At 42.7% G+C, this 13,951-nt stretch overlaps 2 protein-coding genes across 2 annotated transcripts in view; both read left to right on the forward strand.

The window, feature by feature from the left end:
* The window catches only part of FANCD2 (FA complementation group D2), a 37,933-nt gene extending 28,101 nt beyond the window's left edge, over positions 1 to 9,832 (forward strand). The window contains exons 32-45 of the mRNA XM_083603249.1: positions 558 to 686; positions 841 to 959; positions 1,348 to 1,458; positions 1,727 to 1,854; positions 2,495 to 2,594; positions 2,934 to 3,056; positions 3,243 to 3,336; positions 4,301 to 4,372; positions 4,794 to 4,832; positions 5,569 to 5,643; positions 6,211 to 6,285; positions 7,623 to 7,769; positions 8,680 to 8,751; positions 9,268 to 9,832. Coding sequence (XP_083459375.1) covers positions 558 to 686; positions 841 to 959; positions 1,348 to 1,458; positions 1,727 to 1,854; positions 2,495 to 2,594; positions 2,934 to 3,056; positions 3,243 to 3,336; positions 4,301 to 4,372; positions 4,794 to 4,832; positions 5,569 to 5,643; positions 6,211 to 6,285; positions 7,623 to 7,769; positions 8,680 to 8,751; positions 9,268 to 9,348 — 1,365 coding nt within the window. The 3' untranslated portion in view covers positions 9,349 to 9,832. The remainder of the gene's footprint in view (positions 1 to 557; positions 687 to 840; positions 960 to 1,347; positions 1,459 to 1,726; positions 1,855 to 2,494; positions 2,595 to 2,933; positions 3,057 to 3,242; positions 3,337 to 4,300; positions 4,373 to 4,793; positions 4,833 to 5,568; positions 5,644 to 6,210; positions 6,286 to 7,622; positions 7,770 to 8,679; positions 8,752 to 9,267) is intronic.
* A 1,074-nt stretch (positions 9,833 to 10,906) lies between these two features.
* On the forward strand, positions 10,907 to 13,037 carry BRK1 (BRICK1 subunit of SCAR/WAVE actin nucleating complex). Its single transcript, XM_083603602.1, has 3 exons — positions 10,907 to 11,136; positions 11,276 to 11,358; positions 12,397 to 13,037. The coding sequence occupies exons 1-3, from the start codon at positions 11,019 to 11,021 to the stop codon at positions 12,421 to 12,423; spliced, it is 228 nt and encodes a 75-aa protein (XP_083459728.1). The 5' UTR covers positions 10,907 to 11,018; the 3' UTR covers positions 12,424 to 13,037.
* Positions 13,038 to 13,951: the final 914 nt, after the last annotated feature.

The raw sequence follows: 13,951 nt of genomic DNA on the forward strand, positions 1-13,951 counted from the left end.
TTCTTATGTTGGGGACAAAATGCAGCTCCCCAGGCCTCTCTAGCCTACAGGACTCTCCCCAGGGCATGCATCCTCCCAAACCACAGTTGTCATCAGCTCTGCTTTTCAACCTTCTTGAGGTTTTTTTTGCCCAGTTGAAATGTGTCCTTGAATTCTGATAGTGCTTCTTGCTTGCCTGGGTGGAGGGCAGAGAAGGATGTGATGAGTGTGTAGAAACTAGCCTAAGTAATGCACTCTCTTTGTCCCTTGTGCATTCTGATTCACTCTTGTATACTTCCTGGTTTGATCAAATCTTAGTTTGCTGTTAAACCTGATTTAGTAAACCATGATTTGATCAAAGTAGGAAGCTGGGGAGGGAGAAAGTCCAAGCCACATTTTTCCAAGTTTGTGCTCTTCAAAAGGTGACTGAGTTATGTGCCCAGCTTTACTCTGGTACCAGCTATGCACTTTATTCTATACTGGAGACAATTTCATGTTTGCTGATTGGTAAAATCCCTTTCACCTATACTAAGGTCTGATCGCTGCATAAAACTTTAAAAACCTTGGATTTTTTACAGGGAAAAGGAAATAGAAATGTTGGATTCTCACATCTTTGTCAAAGATCATCTCAAGAAGTGATTAAATATGCTGTTGAACTCTTGAAGCCACTGTGTAACCACATGGAAAATATGCACAACTACTTCCAGGTTAGAAAGTAAATTGTTTAGGCTACATCAACATACAATGTGTGTTTTATCAGGTATGGGTTTGTTTCCATCATGAGTGTTTTGTAAAGTAGGTGGATCACAATGTAAGCAAGCAAATGGCAGCTTTTACTTAATGGTTTGTTCTTCAATTAAGGCACTGATTGCAGAGAACCATGGTGTGATCGATGGGCCAAGGGTCAACATTCAAGAACACCACCTCATGTCTTCCTGTTATCAGCGATTATTGCAAGTCTTTCACCTTCTGTTTGCTTGGTGAGTGTGTGGAGGTGCAAATATGACAGTGAGGATGAACCATCACTCTTATTTTAGGGCTCTTATTTTTCTTCTTGGCTAGGACTCCCATCAAACAAGCCATCCTTAGCTAAGGTCAGTAATAGGCTCCTGTGAAGCTCATTGTCATATAGCCCTGACACAGTTACTTGGTCAGATTAAGACAAGAACGTAAGCAAAACTTTAGGGTGCCCAACTGTGCAATCAGAGTTGATAGTCCTCTGCTGTAGAAATGAGACCGAAGATTTCTGATGACATGTGGCTGGCAGTCTGTGCATGAAAAACATACAGAGCTTGAAGAATGCTTACATTTCTCTTCCCCACACTAGGCATTATTGCAAAAGGTGATTGATGTCTTCTCTTTCCTCAGGAGTGGATTTTCTCAACACGAAAACCATAGCTTGCTGAAATCTGGTCTCCGTGTCCTAGCACATAGACTCAAGCCAGGGGAGAGAGATCTCCCTCTCGAGGAGTTACTCAGGTAAAATAAAGAACATGTCCCTCATGGTGCACCCCTTGATGTTTTTTTAGCCCTATTTTGAATAGACCACCTTTCCTCTTGTCAAAGTACCTGATCCTTCCAGGTAGTTTTTCAAATGGATCTAAAAGGTAAAGATTCAGAAACAGGATATAGGATCCATCACTGGGCATGGGAAACGGAATATTAGAAAGTGTTTATTATACCTATATACCAGCAATGCTGTTAATAATAATAATAATAATAATAATTTCTTTTTTGTATCCTACAGTCAGAGTTTTCAATACTTACTGAACTTCCAGCACAGTATTCCCAACATTTACTGTGCACTGAGCCTCACTCAGCTTCTGCTTGTCATTACTGAAAAATCTGGGACTAGCCAGAAAAGCAATGAAATAGGTAATGTGTACAGAGTTTCCTTGTATTGCATAGCTTTAATTTGTATAAATTATGTGTAGTTTTGAGAGTTTCAGCAAGCACATTGAAGAAGGCATGCTATGCTTTCAAGAAATAAAATGTTGAAAGGATTTAGTTTATGGTTAGTGTTTCTTACCTAACCTAGATGGAAAGTAGGATTCCAAAGTGGATGATGCACACAATGTTTGTACGTCTTATTGGAAATTCCCTGAAAACAGGGAGAGCTTTGTAGGTGACAACCCAACAGAGATAATTGAAAAATAGTTACAGGATTATGAGACTATGACTCCAACGGTTGCAGAACCACAGGTGCTTGGGCCCACAGATATCACAAATGGCAAGAAATAAAAGTTGATGCAAAATCACATGGTGTTCAACACATGTTATCTGCCTAGCTCATGGATAGCCAGTATGGTGCCCCTAAAATGTTGCTGGACTACAACTCCCATCATGCCAGACCATTGGCTTTCTTGGCTGGCCTAATGGGAGTTGGAGTTCAGCAACCTCAAGATAGCCCCATGCTGGCTACCCGACTTAGACACTGAAAGTGGATCAATAGACTGTTGCCTGCCCTGCACAATAAAATAAATCCATGCATTCTTCTTTTGTTCTTCTTCGACAGCTTCCATCACTAAACATTTTCTCTGCCAATCATGGCTGCAGCCCAGTGGAATTCGTCAGAAGGGCACCCAGTTTAATGATGCTCTCCACACTTTGTTCTGGTAAGGATGGCTTTCTGTATGAGATATAAGCATAATGCTCTCTACTTTCATTCCCACAAAAAGATCATGATGTAGCAGCCAGTTTATTTCATTTGACACTGAAAAGGCCTCATTGGCAACTACTGAGATTGTTTAAAAATCACAATTTCTAATCAAATTGCATTTGTAACTACGCTACATGTTTATAATTATGAATATTGATGAAATAGGGAAGAAAACATCTTTTATGCTTTTCTAGTACATCAAGCCAAATGTAATGTAATGTAGTGTAAGCCTTATAAGGCTTTCTGATACCATATGGAATTCTGGTAATTTTTGTAAAAAAATTGTTCCGCACAGTATCTATATGGAGCACACAGATAATATACTGAAGGCAATAGAAGACATTTGCAGTGTTGGGATTCCGCAGCTGATTCAGTCTTCTAAAGATGAATACTCTTCCACTTACCCTACGTTGACCAGGTAATGGGGACCTTGAGATTTATTTTTTCCATTGAACAGTTCTCCAAAAAGAAGAAATATTGGAGAAACTTATATTATGTATACAGCATAAATAATATGTAAATGCTTCAGAAAATAAGAATGCTCAGAAAGCTGTGTGTTATTTCAAAATGGTGTGACTTCAGCACAACTTTCTATTTTTACCAGGCAAACTTTTCCAGTTTTCTTCCGAGTGATGATGGCTCAGCTAGAGAGCTCAGCAAAAAGCATTTCTGCTGGAAAACCATCAGATTCCAGTGAGGTAGGGTGACATAGGGTATCTGAGATTTCTAGCAGGAAGTCTGCCTACCATAGCTCTGGCAGAATGTGTTAGAGCATGTTCAGCCTCACCATGTACTTCATTCCTGAAGCTCAGAGCTAATTTTGCACAAGTACAGTAGTGCCTCGCAAGATGAAAAGAATCCGTTCCGCGAGTCTCTTCGTCTTGCGGTTTTTTCGTCTTGCGAAGCAAGCCGATTAGCGCTATTAGCGGGCTTAGCGGATCAGCTGTTAAGCGGCTTAGCGGATCAGCTGATAAGCGGCTTAGCGGATCAGCTGTTAAGCGGCTTAGCGGATCAGCTGTTAAGCGGCTTAGCGGATCAGCTGATAAGCGGCTTAGCGATCAGCGGCTTAGCGGATCAGCTGTTAAGCGGCTTAGCGGCTTGGGGAAAAGGGGGGGAAAGGAAAAAAAACCCGCAGGAACTCGCAAGACATTTTCGTCTTGCGAAACAAGCCCATAGGAAATTCGTTTTGCGAAGCACCTCCAAAACGGAAAACCCTTTCGTCTAGCGGGGCATTCGTCATGCGGGGCACCACTGTACAATAACTAAGTGGTAAAATAGCACATGTTTAATCAGTTGTAAAGGTATACACACACACACACACACACAGAGAGAGAGAGAGAGAGAGAGAGAGAGAGAGAGAGAGAGAGAGAAGATACACACTCTCCATGGCATTTAAGCACAATTTGCTTGAAAGTACCTGCTGGAGGTCACTTGTATTGTTTATTGTAGGGAACCTGAGTCATATAAATGTGTTGTCTTTCATAACTGACAGTGGCCTAACTGAGATGTAACACTAACCTGTGATTTATCATTGTGTGAACAAGCCTCGGTGAACCTCAGACTTGCTCATCACCACTGCCTCTTCCTCACCTCGAAGAATATGTCATGGCAGCAGCCAGATGATACCCAAATAAACATATTTATACTCTTGTTATTCCACAGGTCCAGCTAGAGAAGTTGCTACGCTGGAACCTGGCTGTCCGGGATTTCCACATCCTTGTTAATTTAGTCAAGGTGAGCAGCCTTCACATTAACAAGGAACGTGCATTGCTGGAATATGACCATGCAGGATTCCTGTATTCTTATCCATTTAGTCAAAATGAGTGCCTTTATGTTTAACCTGGAGAAGAGTAAAAAAAAAAGATGTGATAACCATCATCAAACATCTGAAGGGACTGCCATGCAGAAACAGGGGGCTGTTCCAGAGTGCAGACTAGAATCAATGGGTGGAAATTGCAGGGAAGCTGATTTTGGCTAAACATTCGGAGAAACTTCCTAACAGCAATTTCTTACAAGAGCTGTTCAGCTGGAATAAGCTGCCTCAGGACCTTGTACAGACTTTTACGTTCCTTGGGAAGGTGGGAGGAATTGCTTTAACTAGCATTCTGGCTTCTCATCATTCTTTCTGCTGGATCCCTTTACTCTTTCCAAACAGGTATTTGACAGTAGGCCTGTGCTCAATGCTTGCCTGAAGGTAAGTTGAGAATCTGATGACAATGGTGGCTCCCACAGGGGCTTACAAATGTGTGAGAAGACAATCTCTGCCTTCAAGCTCACACAAAAGAAAAGGGGGCTGGGAGGGAGCAGGGCGGGGGGAAGCAAGCTCAGGTGCTAATTCTTAGTTACAGAGATCTTGCAATGAACAGCAGGAATTGAGGAAAAAATGGAGAGCATCCAAAGGTTGCTGGTCTCCTAGTGCCAAAAACAACCCAGGCAATCTAGGACTTCTAAGAGCCTTCCACTCTGATACTTCAATTTGACTCTGCACCTGGTTATAATTGCAAGGCAGGGAGCACAGCACTTCATTCAGTGAAAGGTGCTTATTATGTGAACTTGGATGTAGGTATGAGGGAGCACCATGCTGATACTTGAAATTCCTGGCACATGTACCTTCTGCCCAAGTATTCCTGCTACAGTAGAGAAACTTTGGAGCACAAATACCTTTTGATTACATAGCTACATTGCACTACAGACATCCTATGAAACAGTTCCTGAGATTGTTTGGGTGAAACTTTAAAAATTAAAATGATGTAAATTGATGGCAGGGATATGCTTTAATACTTCTTCCCTGATTAGGCTGGAAAGGGAAATAAACAAATATGCAAGGTTCCATGCTCTGTGATGTAAACTTGTGGCTTGTTCAAATAGCATCTCCTAATTTTTGTAAGCAATTACCACATTTTCTGCCTTTTTGTCTTTGCTCCACACAGTATGGGCGTCTTTTTGTGGAAACATTCTTGAAGCTTGGCATGCCCCTATTGGACTGCAGCTTTAAAAAACACAGGGTAAGGTGTTGGAAACAGGGCTGTCTTTTGATTGACACAGGAATGGACTGAACAATTTGTGGCTGCTCTTTCTAAGCATGGAGTATAGTGACTGTGCAAATGATACAATGAAAACGGGGGAGGAAATGTTTGGTATAACTGAGTTGATCTGAGAACTGAACAGTGGGTGAAACAAATTATGTGCCTTAGTGACACTTCCTTGCAAAACTGCCATGACCCAGAGCATGGGATAATAGTAAGACAGTAACTCAGATAAGGGCTGTTTCGTGTGTTACTTTTAAATATACATCTCGAAGAGGTTTAGGGGACATGTGGCAAATATGGGCATCATACAAGTACACTTGTCCAGGAACCAAGACTGACTGCAACTCCTTTTTTAATGTACAGTACACTTGGTAGCAAACCTGAGTTTGGTGTGATGCAATATGCAAAGCCGTCCTAACTGGTTCGGTATAACCCACTGAGTGAAAATAGAGCCTTGAGTTATAGTGATAATGCAGTATTCCAAGTAGCCCAATAGGTGGCAGTTTTGAACAGGTTTGTAAATGGTTTTCTTCCGCCTTCCAGGAGGATGTGCAGAGTTTGCTGAAAACCTTGCAGCTGAGCACTAGACAACTTCACCACATATGTGGCCATTCCAAGGTAAAGAAGGCTACAAACAAGGTGTTGGCTTCTAATTTAGCACAATCTGGTCAATCTGCTTTAAGTTCTCTATCGAAGTATGCTCAGTCTTCCCATTTCAGTGATTATTTGTAATGAATTGCAAATCCAGTAAGAGGCTGGGAATCTCCAGGTTGTCCTCCAGCTATTCTTGCTTTATCCATTGCTGTCCATGCATAATAAGAAGGGTCCGGCTAACATTTTTATAAGCTAATTGCTATTAGCCTGTAAGTCTGACCTTTATTATTATGGACATATCACAACCACAGGGACGCGGGTGGCGCTGTGGGTAAAACCTCAGCGCCTAGGACTTGCCGATCGTCAGGTCGGCGGTTCGAATCCCCGCGGCGGGGTGCGCTCCCGTTGCTCGGTCCCAGCGCCTGCCAACTTAGCAGTTCGAAAGCACCCCCGGGTGCAAGTAGATAAATAGGGACCGCTTACCAGCGGGAAGGTAAACGGCGTTTCCGTGTGCTGCGCTGGCTCGCCAGATGCAGCTTGTCACGCTGGCCACGTGACCCGGAAGTGTCTTCGGACAGCGCTGGCCCCCGGCCTCTTAAGCGAGATGGGCGCGCAACCCCAGAGTCGGACACGACTGGCCCGTACGGGCAGGGCTACCTTTACCTTTACCTTTATCACAACCACAGGTATATTCTTCTGGAAGGCTAAATTGTCATCATCTGTTTTGCTACTCCTGATATTGTTTGTTGTTGTTGTTGTTGTTGTAAAATAATAGTAGTAGTAGTAGTAGTAATAATAATTTTTATTTATACCCCGCCCTCCCCAGCCAAGGCCGGGCTCAGGGCGGCTTACAAGCAATAATAAAAACAAGTAATAGTAGTAGTAATATAATATTCAACCCTGATCAACTTAAGAAGGTTATATTTATGGCAGCAGACCCTTTCCTGCTCCCCTATGCCCCACTGCCAGTCCTGTTACCTAAAACTTGTTCCTTGACCTTACACTTGTCTTTTTAGGGTTAGCACTGGGAGAGAAGGGGAGGTAGAAGACAGACTTCAGAAGAAAGAGCAAGTTTGTCCAAAGGCAACAAGCTACAATATCAATAGCACTCTTAAGTTTATAATATACATTTTACAACCTTTATACTATTTAGTTATAACAACCATACTGAAGGTCGCTATTTCCATCATAGCAGAGGCAGGGAGATAAAACCTTGCTGAATGCCATTTAGTGCATTCATAAAACAGGGTTTGAAGCCAGATTTCCTATATCCCAAACCAACTGAACAATCCTGATTAAATACAGAAAAAGATGCAGATAAGGATTGTTAATTTCCTTCTGTGCATTTCTTCCATGTGTAGATTCATCAAGACACAGGACTCACCAGCCATGTACCACTACTGAAGAAATCCCTTGAGCTGTTTGTTTACCGAGTGAAAGCAATGTTGGCTCTCAATCATTGTCAGGAAGCTTTCTGGGTGGGCGTCCTCAAAAACAGGGATCTGCAGGTGAGAATATATATGTGTACAGCACCACATATGGTTTCTTGTGAATGGCTCACTCACAGAGCTTGGTGGAATTTGAATGGACATCATTATTCAAGTATTAGCAGAGTAAATAACATTTAAATACATGGAAGATCATAACTTTTATGTTATCGGATGTCTTTTTAGAAAGCTGAGTGAACACTAAGCAAGCTCTGTACAGTGAAGAAATGGTAAAGTTAAAATTGTTGGAACTAGATGAGCCACGTGCAACTGCAATGTTATATTGATCTGGGTTCCTCTTCTCTCATCCATGGTGCAGATAGCGTCATGGTGTCCAATTGTTGCTAGCTTGTTGAATGATTTATTTCGATGGAGATCATCAGAAAGGGCCTCTGAACTCAAAGAAATTAATTTTCACATACTGGCTTTTGGAGGCCAGTTTGCTGACAGTGTGTTCATCCTCTTCAATGGAATGATATACGGGTAACAGTAACACACACAGTATTTGTGTGAAATAGAATAAGAAATAAGCCCTATATTAAATTAAAAGTATTTGTGCCCTGTTCTTCCAGTAGAATGTTTGAGGCAGCTCATAACACACCTTCAAAAGGTAGGTAGCTGTGTTGGTCTGACGCAGTCGAATTAAATAAAAAAATTGTCCAGAACAAACTTAGATGGTCTCCAAGGTGCTACTGGACAATTTTTTTATTTTATTTATTTAGTTCTTCAAAATACAGTAAGTGACAAATGCAAGAACAGCTAAAAAGGGGCAGGGACAGCAACCAAAAGAGCTTTAAAACCAAATAGTCATATGCCAGGAGTCAAATGCATGTCTAAAACGAAAGGTCTTCACAGAGTAGCAGAAAGCCAGTCAAGAGAGAGGAGAGTTCCATTTTTGAGTGGCATCATAAGTTTATTGTGTCCATTTTAGGGAGAAGAGATTCTTTCACAGGCATCCCAAGCTAGCAAGATGGAGGAGGAGATTTCCAAGCTTCCCACAGAGGTAATTCTCTAAAGCAACTATTGTGGTTGTGGTTGTTGTTTTTATAATCATTATATTCTGCAGTAGGGGAAGGGTCAAGATTATCATTCTGTTTCTGGTACAGGAAATGCACAATGATAAGATGTCTTCACTGTTGTTGTAATCTGAGCTGTGCCACTGTTGCGTCTTTCTCACTAACATCTTTTGCACGAAATGAGCTGCAGTCTGTAGGCTCAAGGGGGGGGTAGGCTGACCAATGGGCATAATCTGGTTAGCCTAATGAGATAAGATTAAGATGGAAATGGCACTCTGAACCATTCCTTTCTTGGACATGGAAAGGCAGCAATTTGCACATTGGGGAAACCCACCCCTAACTTTACATATATGCTAATAAGGTTCAAACTGGTGGTTAGAGGCCAAGAAATATTTGGGGTTGTGATGGCTAGCTCAATGAAAATGCTTATAGATAATGTGCATACATCTGTATCCCTTAATCTTCACCACTTGTGCATCAGTGCCATGATTTTTTTTCCCCAGGAGGAGGAGGAGGAAGGGGAAGATTCAGAGAATGAAGATGGGATGGATATCAAAGACAGTGATGAAGACGGCTCTGATTAGCATGGGCTATACTGGCTTAATTCTTCATGGCATAATTACTGGAACTAGTAAATTAAAGGAAGCAAATATTGAATGGATTGTGTGTCCAGAACACCTGTGCTTCAGTGAGCTTATGTGGATCTCTAGAAAGATTTGCACCTTGAAATTCAAAGCACTTTTCTCCTTGCATCCAAATCTGTCTCCCTTTTCCTCTCTCATATGCCTTGCTCTGTCCATCCCTAAATATTCTCCACTCGTGATATGTAAAAACAAAACATACAACTTTTCATTTGAGTCAAGAATCAACATTTGAAATGTTTGATTAAACATTTGAAAAAATACTAAAATGTTCATTTTGGTTGCTTTCTTCTCATGAAAATATTTCATTGCTCATTTGTATAGTGTTCTAGACTGTTGTGTTTGTAGTGCTACATGCAGAAATATGTATTAAGATCTTTGGAGTTTCATTCACAAATTTACTAAATAAATTAGAAATCCTAACTGTTGCATGCTGTGGCAAGTGTTATAGTTCTTAAGGGGCACTAATGACATTTCTGTAGGTTTAATTAACCTTCAGCATTTGTGTCCCTTACCCACAAGTCATTTCAAGGCTTCTGTGACATTGTCTATAAGCATTTAAATAGGGCAATTGAATGTTATGGAATCATGTCCATGTCTACACATTGAAAAAATATAAATTTTGCTGTCCTGAATTGTCCAGCTAGCTTTAGTCTTTCAAGTATTGCTGTTATCTCTATTTAATATGAAATACATGTAGCTTTCCAGAGTGTAAGAAAATGGCAAGTAAGCAGAGAATCAGTCATGCCCCAAATTTCATGAATTAGATGGGAAGGAAAGCAAATATATGTCTCTTGTTTTTGTAACTTTATATCTTACATGGGTGTTAACTGGGGTTTGAATATGTCTTAAGGTGTGGGATTTGCATTTTAAATTTGGGCAGTCCTGCTTTTTAAAGTCCCTTAGGCCTTTAACTATAATGCTTGATTTTGTAGATTTTTAAATGCTTTATTGTAGGGACACAGCAGTTTCTTCCCTCATAATGGCTATGAAGGAAGGAGTTTTTGCGTCATAAGCTTTTCAAGTCCAGAGAAACATTAATTCCATAGTGTAAAAGTAGTACGCAATGCTGCAATATTGGCTTCTGCAGCTACACATCAAAGCTATGAAAAAGAAGAAAATCTGGTAAACCACAACATCAGGAAAGATAAGTATTGTAGCCAAAACAGTGTGTTCTTAGCCCTTTTATTAAAAGCATAAGAAGCACAAATATGTTTGAAATTGACTTCACATGATTTATAAGCGTAAGACTCCCACTCTTGCTATCTCCCCCTTGCAGGCTTTAGGTATGGTAGACCTGACTTTCCTTAATCTAAAAAAGCCCCTCACTACTGGGCCTCAAAAGAGAAATACAAGCAAAAGATTGAACCCACAACAAACCCAAATGCCAACTCTGTCTCTGCATCTGCTCAGCAATCCCAGACTTGCCGCAGTGCGCAGACTCGCGGGTTTGGGGAGGGCGGGGCCCAGGGAAGGACGGCGCACGCGTACTGCTTACCTTGGGCCTGCTCCTGCGAGACAGGGAAAAGCGAGCCTGGGGAGACAGGGCTGCGTCTTGTGCGCAAGCGCAGCAGCTTCCGGGGAGGGGGGTGGTCTGCTCCCAGCTGTCGGCCATGTCGGTGCAGGAGGACCCGGTTCAGCGCGAGATCCACCAGGACTGGGCCAACCGCGAGTACATCGAGGTGATCACCAGCTCCATCAAGAAGATCGCGGACTTCCTCAACTCCTTCGGTACAGAAGCCGCCGCCCCGGCCTTCTCCTTCCTTCCTTCCCTGTGGGGGTCGCGATCCCTGCCAAGCGGGGCCGGGGGGGGGGTCTGCCTGGGGGCGCTGCTCGCGCACTTCTCACTTTCCCTTTTCTCCGCCTGCAGACATGTCCTGCCGCTCGCGCCTGGCCACGCTCAACGAGAAGCTGACGGCGCTGGAGAGGCGGATCGAATACATCGAGGCCCGGGTAAGGCGGCGGAGGCTGCTCCTTAGGATGGGGGACCCCGGAAGGCGATGACCCCCTTTGCCTGGCTGGCTGCACCCGCGGCCGACTTGGCTTCGGGGATTCTGCTGCCGCGACCCCCTGCTCCCTTTTGCAGGCTTCCTCCAGGCACGGAAGCCAGGCTTGCTTTTGCCCTCCCTGGAGGCTGAGAGGAACCAGGTGGTCAGTTTCAGGCAGCAGGTTGGGCGCAGGGATGTAAGAAGCCGCCAAATGCTGAGTCAGATACGGACCATCCAGCTTAGTATGACCTGAACTGATGGGCAGGGTTTCAGTCAAGGGATCTTGGCAGTGCTAACTGGATATGCCTGCAATGGAACCTCTGCCACTTAGCTATGGCCCTTGTGTGCTTGAATGATTCATAGATAAGGCACCTCATCTAGTTCAACCCCCTGCAATGCAAAAGCCCTCCAGTCAGCTTCTGCCTTTCCTCCCAAACCTTCCTGTACATAGAAAACTAGCATATAAGGGAGAAGGCAGACACATTGTGATACAAGCCTTTTTTGTTGTTGCCTGGAGCCTTCTTCATCACACATATTTGGCCCACACATTCCACCCAGAAAAAGTCCACTACACTTAACGCTGTATTCGATTTTAAGTTATCATATTGGGGGAATGTACATGTATTATTTATATATTTCATAACATGTATACATTGCGTGATTATTTTTTTTAAAAAAACAATTTACAAAAGTGCTACCAGAGTGGCATGAAGTAGATTATTGATGCTATTTTCTGAAATTTTGGTTGGCATACATAGTGAAGGTATTGACTTAACATGGATTTGGGATTGTTTCATATGGGTCAGCCCAGCTACTTTTGCTTTATTTTTAGATTTTAAGGTGTTATGTGATCAAGTGTGCACACAAAAAATAATAATATCTATACTCCTGCACCAATACTACATATAAGTTTCCTAAAGAAACTTAGGAATATCCTCTTCCCCCTTCCCTTCCCAGGAAACCACATTGCAAGGCAAGCAAGCTCTCTTCTTTCTTTTGACAGGTAACAAAAGGTGAAACGCTGACATAGGGTGGCAGAGGCTGGCAGGGAGCCAACCTGGAAAAAAATGTGCAGCTGTTTACGAAGCTGACGATCAGACATCAAGTTTCTTCATTTCTTAATATGGATGGGAGTTACGCTCGTCTCTGCCCCTTGGGAAGCTGCATCCCCCTTTGGAGCCTGTGACTTTGTGCGGGTGATTTCCACCTGAAATGGCTAAATTGTACAAGAGCATGTTTAATTATGTGGTTTTTATACAAGCCGATTTATGCGCTTGCAAAGCTCTCTTTAACAGAATCTTTATGAAACCAAATCTTCATTTCTGGGAACACAATGATGGTGGTGATGTTGTTTTTTAACAGTTGAAACAGAGCAGGATGTTGGGACTGTGCATAGTGGGCAGTTTCAATATACACAGTAAGAGCATCCTGCGGCTGACTTTTGCTGCTGGAAGGTATCGATTCATTTCGCTGCGGTTGTCCAACAGAATAAATGTGCAGTGTGTTTTGGGGGGCAGGGGGAGACTTATCATGTGCCAAGGGAGGGGGGCTTAGTTTTCTAAGTATTTTGTATTATCTGATGTAACTTGGGGTATCTTTTTTTCCATTTGTGTTTCAACAATAAAACCTCCTGTGCTTAACAAATGTGGCCAGTCTGCAGCTAGAGTTTGGGATGGGTGTACATAAGGGATACTGCCGCCGTGTATCCCTTCCAATGCCCATCCAATGCCAGAATAGTGTGAGTGTCCCAGAAAATATTGGTGGACACTTGCAGCTCCCCAGCGTATCCATAGTTAAACATTTTAAATGTTTGTGTAAATTTATTTTTATTTTAATATTGTGGAATTCAGTGTTGTGCTAGGAGATTGACCTGTCACTGCAAGCACTTCTGCTCGCCCAGTGGAACAATATCCCCCATGTGCTGTTCTGGGGGTTCTTCCGACCCGAGTGGATGTGGAGGAGGTGTTGCGGGGATGCAGAGAGAGAAGAGGGTAGCCCCACTGTGCTAGTGGGAGAATCTGCCCTGGCTACTACCAGTAGGACCAGGTAGTTCAATTCGGCTCAGTTGCTGTGAACTTGATGGTGAGCACTGGGTAATAAATCAAATGAACAACTAATAATAAAAAATAGATATAAATAGTATACTGCTTAGATGCCTATTTTGGCCTAAGTTATATATTAGTTAATTTTAAAATAACAATAGGCACTGAAAGCTGGGGCAAACCACCATTTATTCACCATGCCACAAACTGAGCAATGTCAAAGCTATCCATGCCTCTAGAGCAGAGATGAGGAACTGGTGGCCCTCCAGATATTCTTGGGCTTCCAGTTCCTGTCAGCCCCAGTCAGCATGGCCAGTGGGCAAGGAGGAAGGGCGTTTTAAGTACAACATGAGGCAGCTCTTGAGTGTAACCAGGGAAAAGGCCCTGCTCTCCAGGTCTCCCGAGTTGAGGCTGAGTAAAGGTTTCAGCTTATCCTAGCTACACATGTTCAAAAAAAATAAAAAATTGTCCAGTAGCACCCTAGAGACCAACTAAGTTTGCTCTCTCTAAGGTGCT

Source organism: Podarcis filfolensis (genome assembly GCF_964270895.1).
Source record: "Podarcis filfolensis genome assembly, chromosome: 2".
Lineage (NCBI taxonomy): Eukaryota > Metazoa > Chordata > Lepidosauria > Squamata > Lacertidae > Podarcis > Podarcis filfolensis.

Coding starts and splice junctions, on each gene's coding strand:
- BRK1 (XM_083603602.1), top strand. CDS start 11,019: ATGTCGGTGCAGGAGGACCCGGTTCAGCGCGAGATCCACCAGGACTGG. Junction 11,137..11,275: donor GGACTTCCTCAACTCCTTCG/GTACAGAAGCCG, acceptor CTCCGCCTGCAG/ACATGTCCTGCCGCTCGCGC. Junction 11,359..12,396: donor TCGAATACATCGAGGCCCGG/GTAAGGCGGCGG, acceptor TTCTTTTGACAG/GTAACAAAAGGTGAAACGCT.